This window comes from Lethenteron reissneri, chromosome 24 (genome assembly GCF_015708825.2).
Source record: "Lethenteron reissneri isolate LAM-NWPU_2019-01 chromosome 24, ASM1570882v1, whole genome shotgun sequence".
Taxonomy (NCBI): Eukaryota; Metazoa; Chordata; class Hyperoartia; order Petromyzontiformes; family Petromyzontidae; genus Lethenteron; species Lethenteron reissneri.
This window is the reverse complement of record NC_083802.1, coordinates 5,973,817-5,997,131: the sequence shown is the minus strand read 5'-3', so window position 1 is coordinate 5,997,131 and position 23,315 is coordinate 5,973,817. Positions and strand designations below refer to the sequence as shown.

Genomic DNA, 23,315 nt, shown 5'->3' with positions numbered 1-23,315 from the left:
ATTGTTATTATTTTATTATTTCCCTTCCACGTGACTTTACCGAAAGAACCAAGAAGAATAACCTCCATGATTGTCACGGTTTGGGGAGGCCTTCAACTACAAGTGAATTTACAAAGGGGGTGTATATTATATTCGACACACAAGCATATGTATACGTTTTTGCAGCTCAATAATCACACCCCCATATGACATAAACATATATTCTTGCCATCTAATGCATGTACACTTCCACGCCAAAGCATATACATTCTTCAAAAATTGAATTCTTTACCTCGACTGTATAGGTTTTTCCTCGGTGTGCTGCATGTTGCTCTGAGCTTATTTTTAAGGCCTGACTTCAGTTCCTGAAGAAGTTCCCAACCCATGGAGCGAAATGTTGCGAAATCATGCCGAACAACACTCGGGACTAGAATTATAAAAAAATATTTTAGCAGGTAAGGCCCACTGAGCTGTAAAGCTCTTTTTCAGAAGCGACCTGGCCACAAATGATAGCTCAACGAAGTGGCTTATCACGTGATGATGCATTGCAACCAAATACTCTAAACGCACGTTGAATCTAAATGTGGAGGGAAAAACCGGAGGACCCGGAAAAAAATCCACGCGACAACGGGGAGAGAGACACCGCAAAGTCCAAATATACAGCAGGCGTCAGGGTCAGGCTCGAACCCACCACCTCATTTCATACAGAGCCATCATCCCTCACCTTTGGCCGGAGCGATGGGCAGCACGAGGTGACGGGAGAGCACGGGGGGACTGGACACGTCGGCCAGCTCCAGGAACCCCACAATCTCCAAGGCTTCGCGCACGATCGAGACGAAGACGAGTGCGCGAGAGATGGCGTGCGGGGAGGGTGGTGGGGTGGTGGCGGCAGCAGCGTTAGAGCGTCTTCGCCGCGAGACTTCCACTCCACGCGCAACTCGCACCCGGCTGGGCGACCGCCGCCGAGCGTGGCGAGCGGCAGAACCGGCCCTAGACCTTTGGGGGCCATAAGCAAAATTTGGTTGGAGGCCCCTTTGATGTATGATTTTTTTCACCCACTAGCTCGCAGTGACTCTAGGGGGGCCATCTGCTGGCCACGGGGCCCTTTGCAATTGCAAGGGTCGCTTAGTGGCTGGGCCGGCTCTGGCGAGCGGGCACGATTCCTGTGAAGAGTGTCTCGCACGCGCCAAGATATTGTGCCGAGCAGCAAACGGCGGTGCTACTGCGCTGAGACCGAGTGTCGGCCGGTCTATGCGTGCGCGTGACCTGCGCAAGCAGGGATACACGATAGTTCAATGAAGACAGATGCTTCCAGTCACACCAATTAGCATGTGCAGCGTGGGCAACGGACTCCGAGTAGTCTTCTCCAATTAGACTCCGCTTAACAATGACGAGGGAACTCCCGTGGCGTTTGTTATATGGACTCAAGGTTGAAAATAAAAAGCGGACGGATGGTAGCTGTTGGCTTCAGCCATTCAATGATGATGTCACAAAGCAGATCTGCAAATCCATCGGGGGAAAGATTACCGCGGTTACCTATGAGAAGATCTGTACAGGTTTGCCTCGCTTTATGCAGCTGTCTCGTGTAGTTTCACTCTATATTATTGGTTCTTTCGGTAAAGTCACGTAGAAGGGAAATAATAGAGGTTACATGATGTTGTATCAGGCAAAGGGACTGTGCATGAGGCATTGATGACGACGATGATGTATAAGAGGCAGGGGGAACAGCGCGGTGTTCTACCAGTTATTCCCCAACCACACACGCCTCATTCGTAATAGTTCACCAGAGTAGTACGATGTGTCCATAAAGGTGTTGTCCATTACTAAATATGTAGTTTAATAAGATAACTGACTGTTGGGGCAAGTGCTGTTAGCGAGCATCTATGAAGGCTGGCACGGCACACGAGGGGGTGGGTGGCCAGCACCATGCCCGGCCACCTTTTGTCTCCCGAGTGGCGATGTTTACACACCACACCAGGTTCTCATTTGAGGCCGAGTCGGCCTAGGGGAGGCCCAGGACCGGTTCAACTAATTGTCACTTTATGTTGGTGGCCGTGAGCCGGAATCGAACTGGGTTGCCGGGTTCTTAGCGCAGCGCGCTAACCGCTGCACCACAGCTCCACAGACACACGCTGCAGTATGAAGACTGTATCAGCTGCCTTGGTGTGGGAGACACACATCGCATCGAGGTTCTGGAGTCCCGACTGCTTGTCAGCCTCTCAGCTGTGATTGTTTTCAGTTCTTTGGAATACAACTCAGGTTTTAGTTTTATTTGTTCAAAGCTTTAAAATGTTAAAGCATTAGTTTGCCAACATTTCAACGATATAGCTAAACAATGCTGCCTTAGTTATAATTCCTTATGCAGGGATGATATCTTAATGGACACGGTGCACAGCGCAAGGGAGGCAGTCATAACCCAGCGACGTCGCTAGAGGCCGCTATGGCAATGCGCCTGAAACAACATTCTCGTGCAAGATATGTTTTTTTAACAGAGCTTGTATGTGTATGTATGTTGAACTTCATATTCGTGGGTATTTCGGTAAAGTCACGTAGACAGGTTCAAAGAAAATAACAAAAAATAACAAAAAATAACGAAAAAACTACGACGTTTCGATCGCAACACAAGTGGTCGTCTTCAGCAAAACCCTATCTACGTGACTTTACCGAAAGACCCGAGAATTTGTTGCACTTCTTTCGCAGTGGCGGCCTTCGTAGGTGCTCGCTAAGAGCGGTTGCCCCCAACAGTCTGTTGGGGGCTATAACGAGAGGATCATCTTTGCCGTTGTCTATGCCTGTTGCACCGTACCAGAGGAGATGCACTTGGGGTGAGGATCGAACTCGTGCTCCGGGGTGACGGGCTCAGGCCGCGGGAAGAGGGTCACGTCCGACGCCAGGTGTCCACAGCGCAGCGTGGCCGGGAAAGGCGTGTACACCTGCTCCGTGAACTTGCTGCAACGAACGGAAGCAAGCGCATGCAACGTGCCGCCTGGGTTACAGGGCCACGGGGGGCAGAGGCAACTTCTCTGTTGAGCAGATCCCACCACGTCTGTCCGGTGCTGGCTGAGCCGCATTGCACACGAAGTGCGTGAACAGCAACACCCCGCTGATGTCGTCAAGGAGCAGAAACCATCACGCACACTCCGGCCGGCCATCCTCGTTACAGCGGCGGCTTTTGGCTACGAGCCATCGAACAAAGACGGACACGGCATCGTGCGCTCTCAGGTGCGCTACTGCGGCCCTCTGGAACCCTCTTTCTTCCGATATCACTGGTCAAAAAATAAATTAAAAATTTTCTGGCCTGGACTTTTGCAGCTGTTTTAGACTAATTTCAGGGTGCTGATTCCAAATCTGATCTCAGATTTGCTCTATCACATCTCATTTTTATGCTATCGGCATACCCCATTTTCATTGATTTTACCCGAAATTAACTCTGTCACTTATGATTGCAAGTTGTTGCGAGTCAGTGACTGCTTTAGTGTTCAAATATGGTGCTGTATTTTTAGGATAGTGTGTTTATAATATCATATTATGTAGATATCCACATTTATTTAATATTTTTTTTCTGCAGTTTTTATTGAAAATGCTATATTTGATATCTCAAAAACCTGATGTGATAGACAAAAACTGATTCCAGATTTGGAATCAGCACCCCAAAATTACCTTAAAACCGTTGGAATACCTTATGCCAGAAAAGTGTGTTGACCAGTGTATTAGGAGGCACTTTTGAATCTCGATTGAAAACTCGTTTTCTTTCTCACTGCTTTTTGTCTTTAGTCCGTTGTCCTCCCCACGCACCTCCGATGAGAACGTCTGGTTATGCACGGTGTGACAGAAGTTCAACGCGCAATACATACATACACCAGGATTTAGTGATACTGCTGTGTGATGGTGTTCTCTTTTAGATTTTATTTTATTGAAAAACTTGCACGATCTTCCTTCTCAACGTGCTCCAGGAAGTGTCTCTGATCTTCGTTGAAGAGATGGTTGGTTGTGGCACAAAAAAAACGCAAGTGACTGAGCACATTGAAGAGGCTCGGCAATAACCAGCACGATCAAAGTGGCACCAGATGAGGGGCGACACGTTCCTTAAATTGAGCAAAGGTTCTCATGAAAAGGAGACGATGGGGAGGGAAGTGCAAAGTTGAGCAGAGCGAGGGAAGAATCAGAAAGCAGTGATTAAACCTGCAGCGCGGTGGCTGAACACAGAGTGAATAAGCCAAAAAAGTGAGACTAGCAGACCTAGCCATGAACATTGGTGGAGGAATCAGTGAGCGTAGTTCGCGGAAAAGGTCACATTTATACTGATATCATTTACCGTTTGCCAGTGAAGGAAATTACAAAGATAGAGGTCCCCCGTATAGCCTTGAACAGACTGTTGGGGCAAGCACTGTTAGCGAGCACCTGTAAAGGCCAGGTCAGCACACGAGGGGGTGGGTGGCACAGCACCACACCCGTCCGCCTTTGTCTCCCTCGTGGCGATGTTTACACACCGCATCAAGTACTCATCGGAAACTGAATCGACCAAGGGGAGGTGCAGGACTAGTTCAGATCACAATCACTGGTGCTGGTTGTGAGTGGGAACTGAACCTGGGTCGTTGCGTACGTAGTGCAGTGCGCGAGTCGTTACACTACCGCTGCCCACGAGGGAGAGTACGCACACACACCATACACACCATACACACACACCATACACACACACACACACACCCTACACATACATACACACCATACACACCATACACACCATACACACACACCATACACACCCTACACACACACCATACACATACATACACCCTACACACCATACACCACACACACCCTACACACCATACACACATACACCCTACACACACACCATACACCACACACACTCTACACACCATACACACCATACACACACACCATACACACCATACACATACATACACCCTACACACACACCACACACACCCTACACACATACACCATACACACCCAATACACACACACCCTACACACACACACCCTACACACATACACCATACACACACCATACACACCCTACACACACATACACCATACACACCCTACACACACACACCCTACACACACACCACACACACCCTACACACACACCACACACCCCCTACACACATACACCATACACACCCAATACACACACACCCTACACACATACACCCTACACACACACAACATACACACACACACCATACACACCCTACACACACACCATACACACACACACCCTACACATACACCACACACACCCTACACACACACCCTACACACATCCTACACACACACACACACCCTACACACACACACTACACACACACCCTACACACCCACACACCTGACCATGTTGTGGACGTTCTTGAGCAGCAACTGCCCCTCCACCGCTACGATCTGCACACACACACCCTACACACACACATCCTACACACACACACCCTACACACACACCCCTACACACACACCCTACACACCCTACACACACCCTACACACACACTCTACACACACACTACACACACACTCCCTACACCCCCTACACACCTGACCATGTTGTGGACGTTCTTGAGCAGCAGCTGCCCCTCCACCGCTACGATCTACACACACACCCTACACACACACACCCTACACACCCTACACACCATACACACACACACCCTACACATACACCACACACACCCTACACACATCCTACACACACACATACACCCTACACACACACACTACACACACACCCTACACCCACACACCTGACCATGTTGTGGACGTTCTTGAGCAGCAGCTGCCCCTCCACCGCTACGATCTACACACACACACCCTACACACACACACACCGTACACACACACACACCCTACACACACCCTACACCCCCTACAAACCTGACCATGTTGTGGACGTTCTTGAGCAGCAGCTGCCCCTCCACCGCTACGATCTACACACACACACCCTACACATACACCATACACACCCTACACCCCCACACACCTGACCATGTTGTGGACGTTCTTGAGCAGCAGCTGCCCCTCCACCGCTACGATCTACACACACACACCCTACACACACACCCTACACACACACACCCTACACACCCACACACCTGACCATGTTGTGGACGTTCTTGAGCAGCAGCTGCCCCTCCACCGCTACGATCTGCCCGCTGCCGTTGTTCAGCTCTATGAGCTTCTCCAGCCTCTCCAGGGCTCCGATGCTCTGTAGCTGTTGGCAGAAACAACAATGACATATTTGTACCTTTTTATTTCAAGACGGTTAATGCTGCTGCCGTGGTGATGACGGTCATCGCAGATTCCATTCGGCAATTGGTTCAAACAATGAGGCAAGCTTCTCTCATCCCCTTTGTCCCCCGTGAATCCATCAGTCGAAATGTGTACACGCCACAGTGAGTTGCTCGGCATGTGGCGCGTGTGGTGGGGTAAAGTGTGGGTACTCCAACTTTTCTCAGGGTACATGCGAAACATTCCTTTGACTTGCATCCCAGTGGGATATTTGCACAGGGTTGGTGTACGGTGATTTTTCTGCAATATTTTGCTGTCTTTTCTTGGATTTTCTGTTTGCACATAGTCACTTTAAGATGTTTTCTTGTTCATGTTTTTTTGTTTGTTGCGGTTGCACCCGATTCAAGAGCCGAATGGCTCACAGGGCTCTACCTAATACATGAACTTTGAACTTCCTGCTGCCCCCACCCTAACCCCACCCCCTGCCCCTTCACCAACTCACACTGACCGGTGTGAGTTGGTGAAGTATGGTGAAAACAACCTCGATGACTCACTGAGCATGGGAGGTCCTTCATCCAGCAGTGAATTGACAAAGGGTAGTGACTTATTACAACGATTATTGTTAGCCAGCGAGGCCAACCCGTGGATAATTCAAATTATAATTGAGGGGGAAAAACAGGAGAAAATTCACTAGTTTTAGAAACTGGTACGTTTGTACGTAGCTTCTGTCGTACCGTACTTAATTGGGTCAACAGGTTTAGGGCGCGGTGCAATATCCACTGCACCACGTAGCAAAAGTTTAAAGCATTTCTATTTGATTTTGCCTTTGCATTTAAGATAAAGCGTGCCTGATTTATTTGTTACAAAATAGGATTTTGTGTTACCATATTATAATACCTATAATTATATTTCTATTTAATGCTACATTGACATATATAGCGCCCATATTTTAATCACAGTGTAGTTTTACATCGTTGTGCGTTTGTACTTAAGTGGTGGAAAGGGACGACGAATTTCAGTCACTGATGGAATCAAGGTAATTAGTACATCACAGTGATTGTGTACATGCACTGATCTGATGAATTAAAGTGAACGCTAATAGGATTGTATTACAATTAGCATTTTAAGCATCACAATAATCGATTCACATTAATTTCCTCAAATGATTTTTCTCAAGGGTAGATTTAGATTTGAATTGCTCTGACCAAAATAGATTAGGTGTGAATCCATAAGAATAGAAACGCTCGTAATAATATTACGTTTTCACGAGGCAACGTCCCTTTTACGTGACTTTACCAAAAGAACCAAGAATATATATCGTGTTAGAACTGTCAACTTGACAAGCGTGCCACATTGTGACACGTATACACACTGTACCTGAAGGGTAGCGGTGGCACAGTGGTTAGGTCACTGTGCTATAAATCTATTTCCCAGCCACAACTAGCATCAGTGGCATGTGGTATGTGAGGTGGTCTTGGGCTTCCTTCCTATGCACCGGCTCATTTTGTGGGTCCACTCATTTTGATTCTACAGCGGGGCCCGCTACCTTGAAGAAGCCCAGAGTTATTCCGTCCGGTCTGGGAACTTTCTTTGTTTTAAATATTGTACAGGGCAGGTGCACTTTCCTGAACGTCATCCTCCTCATCTTAAAGAAATATCGTTCAACTGTGATATTAGCATGTTCTTGCTGGATAGGTCAGCATAACAATCCGTCACTACTTTATCACTCTTCGCCTATCGTGTGTTATGGTTAAATCTGGATTTGTTCCAGCTGCCATTTCCGTTCTCTCAATGACCAACGTAATTTTTTCTGCTTTCATGCTCCCAATATTTGGCATGGCATCTTCAACCACTCTTGTGTGTTGTCCTCTGATTTCTGTTCTTACTCTTTCGTCATGGTTATTACAGAGTTCCATATATTTAATATTTTGTTCGGTCAAATACTAACAACATCAAACTAAGTGCAATACCCTGCTGATGTTTTTCAGTTTATTTGAAGCTTACGGAGGCACTGATGATTGATATCAATGTGGACCTGCGTTGCGGAATACTCATTCAAAGTCCCATGAGTGGAGGTGGAGCAAGAGAGTGCCGAATCAATTATTCATCCCGTGCCGCGCGGTCTAGAGCACAGTCAGTGATAACATTGCGTGGATTAAAAAAACAAGAAAGAACAAACTATTCCCGCTATTTCAATTTTACCAGGTAAGGCCCACGAAGCTAAATAGCTTATTTTCAGAAGCGACCTGGCCACGATTGATAGTTCAACATAGTGGTTTCTCATCAACATTGAAATGAATTTTGGCCAAATAACTCTAAACGAGCGTCGACTCTAAATGCGGAGGGGTAAATGTGGATGACCCGAACAACAACAACAACAAAAAGGCGAGTGACCTCATCGACGGTGGCCAGGCACATGACGTAGAGACGCGCGGGGAACGGGAAGGGCAGAGGAAAGCGGCCTTCTTCGTCCGTGCGGGCACCCAGCGTGGCGAGAGAGTGACGCAGGGTCCCGCGGCCCACGCCCAGGCACCCGTCCGTCACCACGATCACCTGTGCGCAGGGCGAGGCGGGGGGCTTGTCGGTCAGGCACAATGATTGTGGCGAGCAATTTCACTTGGACCGGCACAATAGCGGCCCCGATCGATTACTGAGCCCTGCCAGCTGGCCCTCAAGCCGTGGAGATGGGCTGTTATCCCAGGGGGCAGAAGAATGGCTTTGATTTCCTAAAGTAGAAGATAATGTGCGCCAATGACACTGCTATTCAACACCCTTGTTTCACACATCAATCTGTCCCACCGTTTGCGCCACTCTTTCGGGCTATTTAGGTCGGCGATTTTGCGACGATGTATTGTGTGATATCACCAAAAAGGCAGAAACGTGTTGGGTTCTTATTTATATAATTTTACTGTGTGTGAATTTACACAATTTGTTTCAGTGTCTTAATAAAACGTAAAAATTGTCTATGACAATGTGCTGTTGTTGTGATATAGATTTTTTGTTCAGTAAATATATGTACCACACATTATTGAACTGAATATCTATAGTAAATATCTAATTGTATTCATTAAAGTATCCTGCTTTCATTAAGTGTACCACATTCATTGAATGATTGTCCTGAATGTAGAAATGCAAATTTTGGTTTTTAAACATGCAAACTGATTCATTGACTGGTTTACTACATTCATATTTTAATGACTATATCAGGGAAACATTTCTGATTTTTTTTTCTTCTGAGAAAGGAGTCAAAATTATGACCGAGAAGCAGTGTGAAACCAGTCATCATCTTGGCGAACTATTGAAATGTCGTAATTCAGCGCAACGTTGAGATTTACGAGATAATAAAATCTCTCTCAACAGTGGGCTGTGAACATCAGTGTAGTGAATTTCTGCTCAGCCGACATAAACCCATTACATACAACACACACACACACACCTCAAACATCGATTCTTAAACACGTATCTCGATGCACATACCCTGAATTTAAGAATGTATGCTCCTAACAAGCTTTGTTCAATGCTGATCACTAAAAGTTCACTTTAAAGACTCTCATCAACAGCAGGGGGCTTTCTCTCTCATGCGTTTACAAGGTTGTACTGCACGTTGTTTGACATTTCACTCAAAGCGCTCGAAGCTTTGCCAGTTCTTCCTTCATCCCTCAAATACTCCCAGCCGCGCGAAGCAAAAATCTAGCACAACATCCCAGGTAAGATCACGCGGTGGAACCCGAAAAACACACAACGGGGAGTCCTTGCAGCACAACCACAAAATCCAACGCGAAAAGTAGCAGCGGTTTCATATTCTTAGGTTTTTTCGGTAAAGTCACGTAGGTAAAACATTAAAATTAATAAAAGTAAAATAAAATAATATAAAATTAATCAAAGTAAAATAAAATAATATATTTTATTATATTATTTTATTTTACTTGTATTAATTTTAATGTTTTACCTACGTGACTTTACCGAAAAAACCTAAGAATATGAATCCTTGCAGTCACGAAAGCTTCAAATCTAGAATTAGCAGCGGTTTCACCTCTCGGTGCACTGTACCTGGCAGGGGGTCCCGACTCCCCACTCCTCCAACACGACGCGGCTCAGTCCTGCCAAGGCCTCCTCGAGGCACGTCTTGTCACGCTCCTCCAGGCTCGCCAGGCCCTCCTGCAACGCAACAGCCGCTTCGTCGCAGCGCTTGATCACGCGCCTCGCCATTCACAGGGTGGCTGCCTTGTCGGTAGGATGGTTATTGCTATCTCATCGCGTAGGTAGACTTTGCAGTAAGGATGAGCAAGGATGAGCTTCGGATTTAGCAGTCACTGATGGAATCAAGGCCCGTTTTCGGACTTTATTGAGAATTTTCACATTTTTTAATTTTAATTGTTATAAAAAACATATTTTCGATTTAAACGTCTCACATTTTATCCACCTTGTTTATATACTAGATGCAATCGTTTGATTAATTTTGATATAAAAAATGATGTTTTTATTTTGAACATTAAGTTCCAGCATTAGAACAATACTTTATATGTAAACGTTTTTATATTGGAATAATTAAGGCAAAAGGTGGTCAGGTATTGTCAAATTGACGTCACGTGATGGCACTTGTGGCAGGAAAAGCATTGAAGCTTTTCTGTTATTATTTTTCACTATAATATTATTTTTTATAAAGAGTGCTGACCAGTTAAAAGAAAAACTTAAAATAATTAAGAACTCCATGACTCTGAAGAATTAATCAAATAACTTTCTTTGAGCTCAGTTGTGCAATCAGCCCTTTTGGCATGACACGAAGGGCATACATACTAACGAGCTTATTTAGAATATAATAATGCATAAATCAACAACCATCACATCACCAGGAGCAATGCTACATGTATGGTGTATTAGGCATGAATTTGCACGGCTAAACAGTTTTTTAAACAATTCAGGCAGAAATATGCCTCAACAGATCATAATTAAATAGACCTGAGACTAATTTGTTATATAGTCTGTTTAATTTCACAAGAGAGTATTATGAGAATAGGTTTTTCCACTTTTATCTGGCAACAAAACAGGTGTTAAGTTGTTAAAACACCAAACTGAAACCTTTAACAAGGAATGATGTCTGCATTAACCACAATATTTGTGGTCAAAATGCAAACAAAAAACATACTCTGATAATATATGCATTGTCTTTGAAACTGATTGGTCCACACCAGAGACAGCTTTCTTTTGAGCCTCGTCTCAAACAGTGTTCGACCAGAGGACGCCAAAAGGCGTACAGATAAAAGGGGAAAACCCCATTCTCATATTTTGGTACTGGCAAAGGAGGGCCCATGATGTAGCTGCTCACCCCGAGCTCTCATTACTCTGATAGTGCATTGCCTTTGTGATGTACGCCGTTTGGCGTCCTCTGGTCTAACACCACTTGCGTCGAGGCTCAAAAGAAAGCTGTCTCTGGTGTGGACCAATCAGTTTCAAGGACAATGCATATATTATCAGAGTATGTTTCTTTTGTTTGCATTCTGACCACAAGTATTGTGGTTGATAATTGGTTTTTTACCCTTCTATCTGGCAACAAAACTGACACCTTTTTACAAGGAGTCATGTTTGCATAGACCGCAATACCTGCAGTCATAATACAAACAAAAGACATAATTTTGATAATGTGCACTGTCCTTGAAGTTGATTGGTCCACACCCGAGACAGCTTTCCTTAGAGCCTAGTCTCACGTGGGTTGGACCTAAGAAAGGCCCAGGACCGGCTCAAATAACTGTCGCTCGTGTTGATCGTGAGTGGGCTCAAAACTCGGGCGCAGGGTTCGTAGCGCACTGCGCGGACCGCTGCACTGCCGCTCCCCACTCCCAGGAAGACACACGGACACACAGCCGCATAGATGGACAGGTATGAACAGATATAAACAAAACACTGCAATTGCAAGCGTGATAAGGAAGGCAGAACCCCGTTGTTACAGAGGCCAAATTGCTGCAGCAGTTGTTTCATCCAACCTCACACTGCACTTGGTTGATACAATTGGACAAATTGCTTTCGTTCTTGCAGATAAAGAAAGGTTCAAAATATGATGAAAAACATTACGTGAAATACAACGGGATGTGAAAATGCAAGCGGATGTAATGTGTTTGTGCTTAAGTAAATATCTGTTTCTTCATAACCTGTGCACAGACTCACACAGCCAATTGAACGAGACGAACATTGTTTATGATTACCCAAGAAACAATTAACACGCAACACAAAGAAGTAACCACGATGATCTAAAACCCAAACAAGATTGCTACTGCACATGAACATGGGTCATTACGTGGATTTGCTGCAGAACCAATCAGGCTCAGGGAAAGATTTGGAAGGCCACATCAACCCAATTGTGCAGCTTATTTAGCCCATAATGACCCAGTAATTTATTTGAAAGACATCAGCAAGTACTTTAGGCAAGGGTAACGTTAGGGTATTTTCACAACCTGCAACACCACGTTTTGGACAAACACAGAATATCAATTACCATGACAACGCATCCATCTCTTATGCCGTAGCTTCAACGATAAGTGGCAATGTTTGGTATTTTGTGGTGGCGAAAGAAATATGGAAGCCTGGCCTCTCCCTTCTACGTGACTTTACCGAAAGAACCAAAAATATAAAAATTCTACAGGTTACCATCGACGAGACTAAGACCATGACAAAAGTGATTTTAAAAAATCCGACTAAATTCACACAAATTCACTCCACAATTCGTAGATAATAAGAAGCGGCTGAGCTGGAAAGAAGCATGCCTATTCGAAGGTGGCATGTCCCCCCTTGCATTCCCCATGTAAGTAATCTTCCATGACCCCAGGAACAAGATGTGAAATGGATTATCGAGTGCAACTTTCGAGGACAGCTGTTCCCAATTTCATCTCCTGCCAGTAAATTACTTTCCCTGCGCCATCACATCAATGGGTGGAGTGTCTCATTATGCTGCTGTACGCAGGCCATATGACACATGAGGTCCTGATGATTTTTTTTGTTCTTGGAAAGGGACATTAGCCTCCCCATTGGGTTTAAAACGATTGCACTCTGTGTACCGCAAACAAAACTAATTGCAACAATCACACTGGTGGGCTGGACGTCACGTAGTTGATTTTGGGGGTGAAGGTAGACGTTATGGGGTTGGAGAAACAATCGAAACTGTAAACCATTTCGCATGGGTGGAGCAATTCACCACCTCCCCCTGGCGATTCAATTGTCATTACCCAGGGTCGCGATTCAATAATAATAAAAAAATACATTTTTGTTTTACATTGCGAACATAGAAAATTCTAGTGGCTGCAAGGGTCGCGTGAGCACAGCACATTAAATATATTACAAATTGAAAATATTTATTCTCAAAAACAGTATTCTATGCACCTCATGTGAGCTGAAGAATCAATACATTATTACACCGAGGGTTGCCGCTGTATAATTTTTCACAATACAACAATAATAATTTATTGTGACATCAGATTCCCACAACTTTGTCACTGTATTTTTGCACTAGTATTGTCTTATTTGTGGTTTGCTGTACGTACAATACAAATGAAGATCACTAGAAAGTGCAACCGCAGTTTATTCACCTGTAGTCAGCTACAAGTCATTAAAATCATGACAACTTGACAATCTATAACACTTACATCACACATGCAGTCAGTTACACAATACATCATCACTAGAATTCGACTACAAAAATTATGGCCTTATGTTTCCCATGACATAATTCTTCAAGAAAAATACCCTCATGCAGAGCACTCATTTAATTGATAGTAGCCATGTATTTACAACTTCGATCATTATAGGCGTTTTGTATCCGATAGATATTTTGTTAGCAAATAGAATGTTTAAGAAAAAAATAACTGTGATCATCAATATACGATGATTGTGGATCTTATATCGGTCACCAGAGTTATGCCTTACTGTTCAGTGACCTAAAAACACCTTACATTACAATCCTGGACATGGGACTTTCTTAAGGAACCTGACAGATCCAGGTATCCATGGGTACCAGTTAACATGCGTACAGAATCTCCCACTTTAATTCCCAATGCAAACAACTGGCACGCACAAATATCTCTTCCAATGTGGAGATATCAGAGCTTTTGAAATAAAATGCTGAACTTAACAATACAAATAATTCTGAAAAGTGTTGTTGAGTAAATAATTTGGTACATGTTAGAGACAATAATTCATGCCTTATCAATACATTTTGTTTAATTCATTTTGTAGAAACCTCTTGAGATTCGTCTTCTAAATGTAAAAGCTTTCCTAACCACAGCTATTAAAATATGTACCGTACGAAATAAAATTATGTAAACATCAACAAATTGCAGCAATGTAAACAACACTATTCAAACCCCTCTTGTACCCATACGGGAGGAGGTAACGCAGGTAATTAATCACAGCATGACACTTCCCAAATAAGCTTCCAGCAGGTGGAGCGAAACGTCGGACGTTGTGCCGAACGACATGTAGCGCAACCTCAGGACGAAATCGGAGAGCTCTACGGCACAGCCGCGAAACCGTGTCGACTAAACTATTGGAAGTGGTGCGTCCCGCCAACGTTGATGATGGCTGTCTAGTGGCAATTAAGTTCGAGTTCATTTATTAAGTATAGCCCTGTGAGCCTTTCGGCTCTTGAATCGGGTGCAACCGCAACAAACAAAAAACAAAAACATGAACAAAAAAACATCTTAAAGTGAATATGTGACTGATTGCAAACAGAAAATCCAAGAAAAGACAGGAAAATATTGCAGAAAAAAACACCGTACACCAACGCAGTGTGCAAAAATCCCAGTGGGGTGCAAGTCAAACAACAACAACAACCACAAGACAACTTAGATTAAGGCCATCAGTCTAACTCTGTACTACAACAAACAAACATGGCTAAACCAATACACTTTTCGAAGTCACCAAAATAAAGCCATGAAACCAATGAAACAGTGATCATAGGAACTGACGGAATTTTCACAATAAATGGATGAATTCGATTTAAAGCTTGGTTCTTTCGGTAAAGTCACGTAGAAGGGAAGTAATAAAATAATAAAAATAAATAAAACATAATAAAATAATACAAAAAATAATATAATAAAATAATATAATAAATTTAAATAATATAATACAATAGTATAATATAATAATATAATAAAAATAAAACATAATTATTGTATTATATTTTATTACTTCCCTTGTACATGACTTTACCGAAAGAACCAAGAAAATAAATGGATGCCCCTAACGCACCGTGCCGTTTGGCCGCAGCAGCAGCAGCAGCGGCGGCGGCGGCGGCAGGGCGGGTGCGACGCACGCATCTAAACCTTTACCTGCAGGGCGTTGTAGTCGCGCGTGAAGGGCACCACCAGCTGCCAGCGTGACGAGAAGGCGAGCAGGGCCGTGAACTCGAGGCGGTAGAGAGCCTGCACGTGCTGGAAGAGGGCCGACAGGGCGGCGGTGGCCAGCTGCCTCCGTGTCGGCTCCTCGGCTCCCTCCGCCACCCCGGGCACCGGGCAGGCCATGGAGAGCGAGCAGTCGAGGAGGATGGCCGTGGGCATGGTGTCCCCCGCACGCCGGCGGTCAGCTCGCTCAGCTCAACGTGTGGTCGCGCCCGGCTGTGATGGGACGACAGCGGTGGTTAAAACAAGTTCAAGTTCATTGATTAGGTATAGCCCTGTGAGCCATTCGGCTCTTGAATCGGGTGCAACCGCAACAAACAAAAAACAAAAACATGAACAAGAAAACATCTTAAAGTGACTATGTGCAAACAGAAAATCCAAGAAAAGACAGCAAAATATTGCAGAAAAAGTACCATACACCAACACTGTGTGCAAAAATCCCAGTGGGATGCAAGTCAAACAACAACAACAACCACAAGCCAACTTAGATTAAGCTCATCAGTCTAACTCTGTACTACAACAAACAAACATGACCAAACCAAAAACTTTTCGAAAATCACCAAAATAAAGCCATAAAAGCAATGAAACAGTGGTCATAGGAACTGTGACCGAATAGATAATTGGTTTTTTACCCTTCCATCTGGCAACAAAACTGACACCTTTTTTTACAAGGAGTCATGTTTGCATAGACCACAATACCTGCAGTCATAATGCAAACAAAAAACATAACTACGATAATATATGCACTGTCCTGGAAGTTGATTGGTCCACACCCGAGACAGCTTTCCTTAGAGCCTAGTCTCTCATGGGTTGGACCAGATGACGCCAAAAGGTGTCAGTTTTGTTGCCAGATGGAAGGGTAAAAAACCAATTATCATATTTTTTACTGGCAAATGAGGTTCCAATGGTGTGACCGAATGTTCACAATAAACGACGTAAACAACATGTACCACCGCCAAACTCTGCAGCCGTAGCTTGGTGTGCAAATAACAAATAAGACAAAGACGCCAGACGGTAGCCACTGTACTCTCTTCACTGTAATTTCGAACAACGGGCATTTCATGGCATGCTGCTGCTCGACATGTTGGTGTCCAAATACAGCCCATCGGCAATCCGACCACGCCATACTATAGCGGGAAAACCAAAATGTGGAGTAAGCGTGACATATAAAAAAAAAAATTCAATGACAGTCCTGAGTGACTAACCACCCACACCTAGTTATAGGTTTTTACCCTTTCAACTGGTACAAAAACTGACACCTTTATACACGGGATCATGTTTGCAATAACCACAACACAAGCAGTCAAAATGCAAACAAAAAGAAACAACTCTGATAATGATAGTGCATATCATTATAATTTAATTTAATAATGATAGTGCATATCATTATCAGAGTTGTTTCTTTTTGTTTGCATTTGACTGCTTGTGTTGTGGTTATTGCAAACATGATCCCTTGTATGAAGGTGTCAGTGTTTGTACCAGTTGAAAGGGTAAAAACCTACTACTATATTTTGCCACTGGTAAAGGAGGTCTCATAGTGTAAACGCCCACACCCAGTGTAGTATTTGTGCACAGTGTAAGTATCAACTTCCATAAATTCTCACAATTCCTATTTTTTCACGCACAATAACGTATTCTTAATGTCGCGTGCATTTGCTAACTGGTAGAGTACACTAAGGCGTTTTCCAATGGTGAAAGAATTCTGCGTTCTATTTTTGTCCGGTGACCTATTTGTGCACCCCGGTGTACCTGTCATTTTCTAGAGCTGTTCATATATTTGACCTTTTCAGATATCCGCCAAATACCCCCAGCCCTTCCAGTGAGTTGCATGCACGCCATTGTGGTGCGTACGTATTTTGAGTAGAAATGTGTCTGTTCTGAAGCATTTTGTTCGACTGTAATTGTACAAAACATAAAACTGTAGATTATAGCCTGTTCATTACTCCTCTTTGAGCGATGAATTTGATGCTTCAGTAAACTTGTCAAACTTAATAAAATAAGAAAAGGTTTGTATTGTTATTAATAAATCGCATTAGTTGCTGGAACCAGTCAGCCGAAGGAAGAGTCAATATTCTTTGTGTGACATTAAACGAGGCTATTATTTTTTTATTCATCAGTTATTAAAGTGCAGTATATGTACATAGCACGGGCAACCACCATACAACGTAAGGCCCATACACACGCAAAGGACTGAATGTTGAATCAGCATGTGTCCTTTCTATTAATCAACCAATTTGTATTTGTGCATAATATTAATCATATACATGCTATACCATATATACATATATGTCTCTGATGTATTTATCGGTTGCACCCTTTTGGTGTTCGATTTCTACAATCGAGGGAAAAAAGTGAAGCTGTTCATCTTCTTGGTTCTTTCGGTAGAGTCACGTAGAAGGGAAATATTAAAATAATAAAAATAAAACATAATAAAATAAAAATTATCACGACGTTTCGACCACAACGCAAGCAGCCGTCCTCAGGTGAAGAAAAGGTCTGATGCTGTATTTCCGACAGCCCTGTTTTTCACCTGAGGGCGGCTGCTTGCGTTGTGGCCGAAACGTCGTGAGAATTGTATTTTATTATGTTTTATTGTTATTAGTTTATTATTTCCCTTCTACGTGACTTTACCGAAATAACCAAGGAGATGAATCCCTGCAGTCACGAAATCTTTAAATCGAAAAATTGAAGCTGTTCAGTTCAGTTTCTGGGCACGCTCCCAGCATGTGGAGCGAGCGAAACGTCAGACATCACCCCTAACACATGCGGTACAACCTGCCAACATCGGAGAGGGAGACGGCACGACCACGGAAACCTATGCCAGGGGTAAATTCAACAAATTATCCTCGTTTATATGCAGTTGCCTTCACAGATATGCGTGCCAATCTGTTCTGACAAGAGCTCCCTCCACATGACGGCGGATAAGAGGAGTTTTACTGCACTACATAAGTGAGGGATTGATGTCAGATAATGTAGCAGGCAGGCTTGGGAGAGCATCGCAGTGAGTGTCAATCGACAGGCGATGCATGCCAACTCCATATCCATGCAGTGTGCCTCTCGGCCCCGATTTGCATCCTCGTCGGAAAGCAGAGAAATTGGTCACTGGGCAGAAAAAAGGAAAATCCACGAAAGCAAAAAAAAGCCGACAATGATTTTCACCAGGACCTTCCATGGCTTCCCGTGGCGTGAGAGATTATGTACAAAGAAAAAAATTGATCAACATGGGTCAATCGCCGTCATTTCCACGAAACAAAACATGCACTGGATGAGCCGCAATCTGCCCTGCAAAGAGCTTAAACCTAAAGGGGATCACCCGGTGGCCTCGCCGCAACCTGCCCACAGAATTGCGTAATGTGCTCGCATGTCGAACAATCACGTTAAGCCTTCACCGGGGCAGATGAAGAGAGTTCGAACCAGAGATGGAAATTAAAGGGCGTGTGTGTGTTTCTGCAATCGTGCCTTCATTTAGCTATCATCGACAGGGATTTACAGCCCTTGCCAATCACACCAACGATCGGCTCAAATGCAAATGCTGCAACTGACCAAGGAGACCTGCAAGTGGTTTAAGCAGAAGTGAGATAGTACAACTTTACAGAAATCATTTTAATTGCAGCCAAAGCCCCACTCACTGACAAAACGAAGACAAAATATGCTCATAACCTGATTTTGGTCACCATTACCACAGTGTGCATGTGTAGTAATATAACATTATATGTGTATAGCAGGATGTTCGTAACCTGGTACATGTTACGTGTGATAAATAAGAGACATGCAAAAATTCGCTCCCACCTCGTAATTCGATCATTTGTAGCAAACTCGGGGTCACAATTCGATTCAAGAATTAATTGTTTTAACACCGCGGTGCAATGTAGCACCTCTAGTAGTTGTAGGCATTGCATGAACTAGTTAGATAACGATATATATTAATGTTTAATAATCATTATTTATTCCAACAGGTTACCATCGAGCATTAGATTGTATTTTAAGTAATTGATCAATGCTTTTCTACATCTCTAGTAATCAATGTATTGTTATATACAATACATATATTTGTGTCATGTTAAGCTTTAATTACTTATAACCTAGACGTGCTTTGGTGGCATGCATACAGCTTTTTTAGACAATAAACGGTGAATTGCTTGTATATAGGGGTTATCCTTTAACAATATTTTTGGGGTCTTTCGGTAAAGTCACGTAGATAGGTTCAAAGAAAATGTCTTTGGTTATTTTCCTTCAACCTATCTACGTGACTTTAAGAATATGAATTCCTGCAGTCACGAAAGCTTTAAGTCAAGATTGATCCTTTAACTGTTTACATTAATGCGAATGGTTGTTTGCCAGTACAACATGTATAATATTTACATCCATGTCGCTGCAATAAACATGTTCTAGAATACACCGAGACCTCCTTTACCAGTGGCAAAATATAGTAGTAGGGTTTTACCCTTTAAACTGGTACAAAACTGACACCTTCATACAAGGCATCATGTTTGCAATAACCGCAACACAAGCAGTCAAAATACAAACAAAAAGAAACAACTCTGATAATGGTAATGATATGCACTGTCCTTGAAGTTGATTGGTCCACACCCGAGACAGCTTTCCTTAGAGCCTAGTGTCCATTGGTGTTGGACCAGATGACGCCAAAAGACCTTTTGGCGTCATCAACTTCAAGGACAGTGCATATCATTACCATTATCAGAGTTGTTTCTTTTGTTTGTATTTTGACTACTTGTGTTGCGGTCATTGCAAACATGATGCCTTGTATAAAGGTGTCAGTTTTGTACCAGTTTAAAGGGTAAAACCCTACTACTATGTCCGAGAATAATTGGAAATGGAAAAAAAGTTGGATTTTGGAATTTGCATCCTCGCAACATTCACGTTCCTTTACATGCTGTTCACGCCGCACTCTGACAGGCTGAAATGAGGTCACGCGGCGTTCGTCGGGCTGCAGAGGGCAACTCTTCAGAAATGAAACACAGTGGCCAATATTTGTACGCGAGGAGGTAATCCAGTAGGTGGCGATGTTGCAAGAAATTTGTATCCCAATTAGAGGGTAAATATAATCAGTACTTGCAGGAGACTATTTCCAGGTCTCGCTTGTACTTTAGATAAATGCGAATATGAAGATAATTTACCACCGCTTCTGAGTCACCCCTCTTAACCGTGAACAACTTTGGATAATGGGAGACATCCATTGAGGGATCACACGATTTTTTTTCAGGTCAATTCAAATTGCCAAAGATAATGGGAACACCCCAAGAGCAAGAGTAAGAACAAAAAGCAACAACAGCAGTACAAGCAACAATGCCAGCAATCATGCAAAACAGCAACATTATCGACAACAAGGCACAAATCGAAGTGTCCCTCTGCTAAACTGAGCATGGAGCAGTGCACGTTCCCAACGGGTTCACAAGTCATTGATGTCAATTCCACGTTCGTATGCCGGGTGTTTGTGCATTCACAGAATCAGAATTTTCATTTAGACTGGAGGAATCCGATGAGCTATGAAGCTCTATTTCACAGATGTCCAGTAGGGGGCAAGACAGAAAGTTACAACAGAAATACACAAACCGATAGGAGTGCAAAGTATAGAAAAGGTAAAGCAAGTCACGATAAACATGTGTAGTGCAAATATAGTTGTAAAAAAAGAACCAATGTTGACTGCCTATAACGTTTTAGACATTTGTGACGATGTGTGACGAGGGGAGGGGGGGTTGAGAAATGTGACGTCACATCAAAATGGGCAACTTTAAATAAATATAGACAACACGTTCTACTTAATTAAATAAACTTTTTAATAACCTCCTACAACATAAGAGTGCAGCGCCACATTATAGTTTAAAGCGATTTGAAGCATGTTATATTTTCAAAATGGAAATATGGTTTTGGGGGGGGGGGGCAGAGCTTTGTGACGTCATATTTGAGGGGGGGGGGTCTGACTTTTTGTGACCCCGTGTGACGAGGGGGGGGGGGTCAAAAATCGTCCAAAATCGCGTGACGTCATTTATGGACGGCCCCTTATCGATTGTGTTCCTTAGATTCTCTTGTGACGCTATCGATTACAGTATTTTGTGTTGGTCACCCGATATGAGCAAATCTGTCCGCAAAATGCATCTCGGGCAGTGCTCACGTCTAATGCCGTCGCATTTCCATTGCGCGCCTCACTGGCCGTGGGTGAGGAAAGTCCACGTTACCACGACGGGAGCTTGCAACTCCACTGCTGGCTTCTCAAGACACCACGGGCCGCAGGTGCAACAGCAAACAGCAATAGCACTCGCGGACTGCACAATGAACCGTCAGCAATGAGGGGCATTTACAACAACATGAACAGCCGCATGCAACATCAATGTTTACAACATTAGCAGTAAGGGCGGAGCAAAAGTCAATAACAGCAGCAGCCCCAACAAGTAGGAGGACCACTTTGTCCTAAACAAGAGTCCGCAACAGCAACAACAAGTCACGTAGATAGAACATTTTTTTATATTTGTAATTATAATATTTTATTATTTTGTTTTTATTTTCTACCTACGTGACTTTACCGAAAAAGAAAAATACTATTTGTTATTAAATATTATTTTTTATCTCCGTGACTTTACCGAAAAAGTAAAATAATATTTGTTATAAAATATTATTTTTATTAAATATTATTTTTATTTTATTTTCTACCTACGTGACTTTACCGCAAGAGCCATAGAATATGAATTCCTGCAGTCACGAAAGTTTTAAGTCGAAAGGACAAGGCGGACAAGCAACATCGACGTGAATCATCCACATTCAGACCAAACCTGTAACGGCACTGCACGTGTACGCACATCGCACGAGCATTGCCACTGAGGGTTCCAAGTCGCATGTGGAAACTGTACATTCCCGTGGCGGGAGCTTGGACATCCATACCACGGCCCAATGTTGAGCGAGCACGATTTATTCTCGCACTTTAGCGGCTGCAACAGCGCGGAAATCATAGCAACAAATAACGGACCCACAGCAGCAAAAAAAAAATCATCTCGCTCCGTAACATGGACAACAGCAACCACAGCACCTCGGTCCGACAGCCGACCGAAGAATAGCATCAACATGTGCTCCGATAAGAAACGGCAACAACACCGGCTCACGGCATCGTGCAAACAACAACAACATTATCATCATTATCATCAATGCACGGGGAGCGAGGAGCGGTGCAATTGCACGATCGGCAGTCGTCATCAGCATCAGCAGCAGCATCATCAGCAGCAGCCTGCAGCGACATCCACACCAGCAGGCAGCAAGGCACGCGAGCCTGGCACAGCGGGCAGCAGCAGCAGATCAGCTGTCAGTCACGCAGGGCTGTGGACCGCTGAGCTCACAACCCGCTCTCTCACTTTGTGTCACCGCCTCGAGGTCACAAGCGGGCCCAGCATGGCACCAGCAGCAGCTGGTCGAGGGGGGGGGGGTGCGAATCGACGGGGAGGCTCGCAGCCTGGCCGGTCTGCCTGGCTCCGCGTGCCCCGGAAGAGCTCGGCGTGTCTGGGCTCGACAGCGCCGCTACACGAGCATCCACCCCCCCCGTGGCTCTTTTTTTTGGGTCAATGGCACAGATGAACGGATAGATTTTGCATGCGTTGTGTTTGCGTGAGCGCAAGACGGAATGAATGCAAGGACGAATGAATGAGCAGCCTGGTTTGGTTGAACGAATGCGTGGGCGAATGCATGCAAGGGTGCAT

At 44.0% G+C, this 23,315-nt stretch overlaps 1 protein-coding gene across 8 annotated transcripts in view; it reads right to left on the bottom strand.

Annotated features, from left to right (window-relative positions):
* Window positions 1-23,095, bottom strand: part of LOC133346460 (integrator complex subunit 14-like) — a 102,551-nt gene extending 79,456 nt beyond the window's left edge. For 5 of the 8 annotated variants that reach the window (XM_061558035.1, XM_061558040.1, XM_061558043.1 and 2 more), the window contains exons 1-8: window positions 22,974-23,095; window positions 21,746-21,896; window positions 15,544-15,828; window positions 10,277-10,384; window positions 8,621-8,779; window positions 6,091-6,209; window positions 2,786-2,928; window positions 704-796 (exon numbers count right to left, since the gene is read on the bottom strand). In XM_061558035.1, the coding sequence (XP_061414019.1) occupies window positions 704-796; window positions 2,786-2,928; window positions 6,091-6,209; window positions 8,621-8,779; window positions 10,277-10,384; window positions 15,544-15,771 (850 nt within the window). In that variant the 5' untranslated portion in view covers window positions 15,772-15,828; window positions 21,746-21,896; window positions 22,974-23,095. The remainder of the gene's footprint in view (window positions 1-703; window positions 797-2,785; window positions 2,929-6,090; window positions 6,210-8,620; window positions 8,780-10,276; window positions 10,385-15,543; window positions 15,829-21,745; window positions 21,897-22,973) is intronic. The other 3 variants (XM_061558038.1, XM_061558037.1, XM_061558036.1) reach the window with 3 other exon arrangements.
* Between the last annotated feature and the right edge of the window lie 220 nt (window positions 23,096-23,315).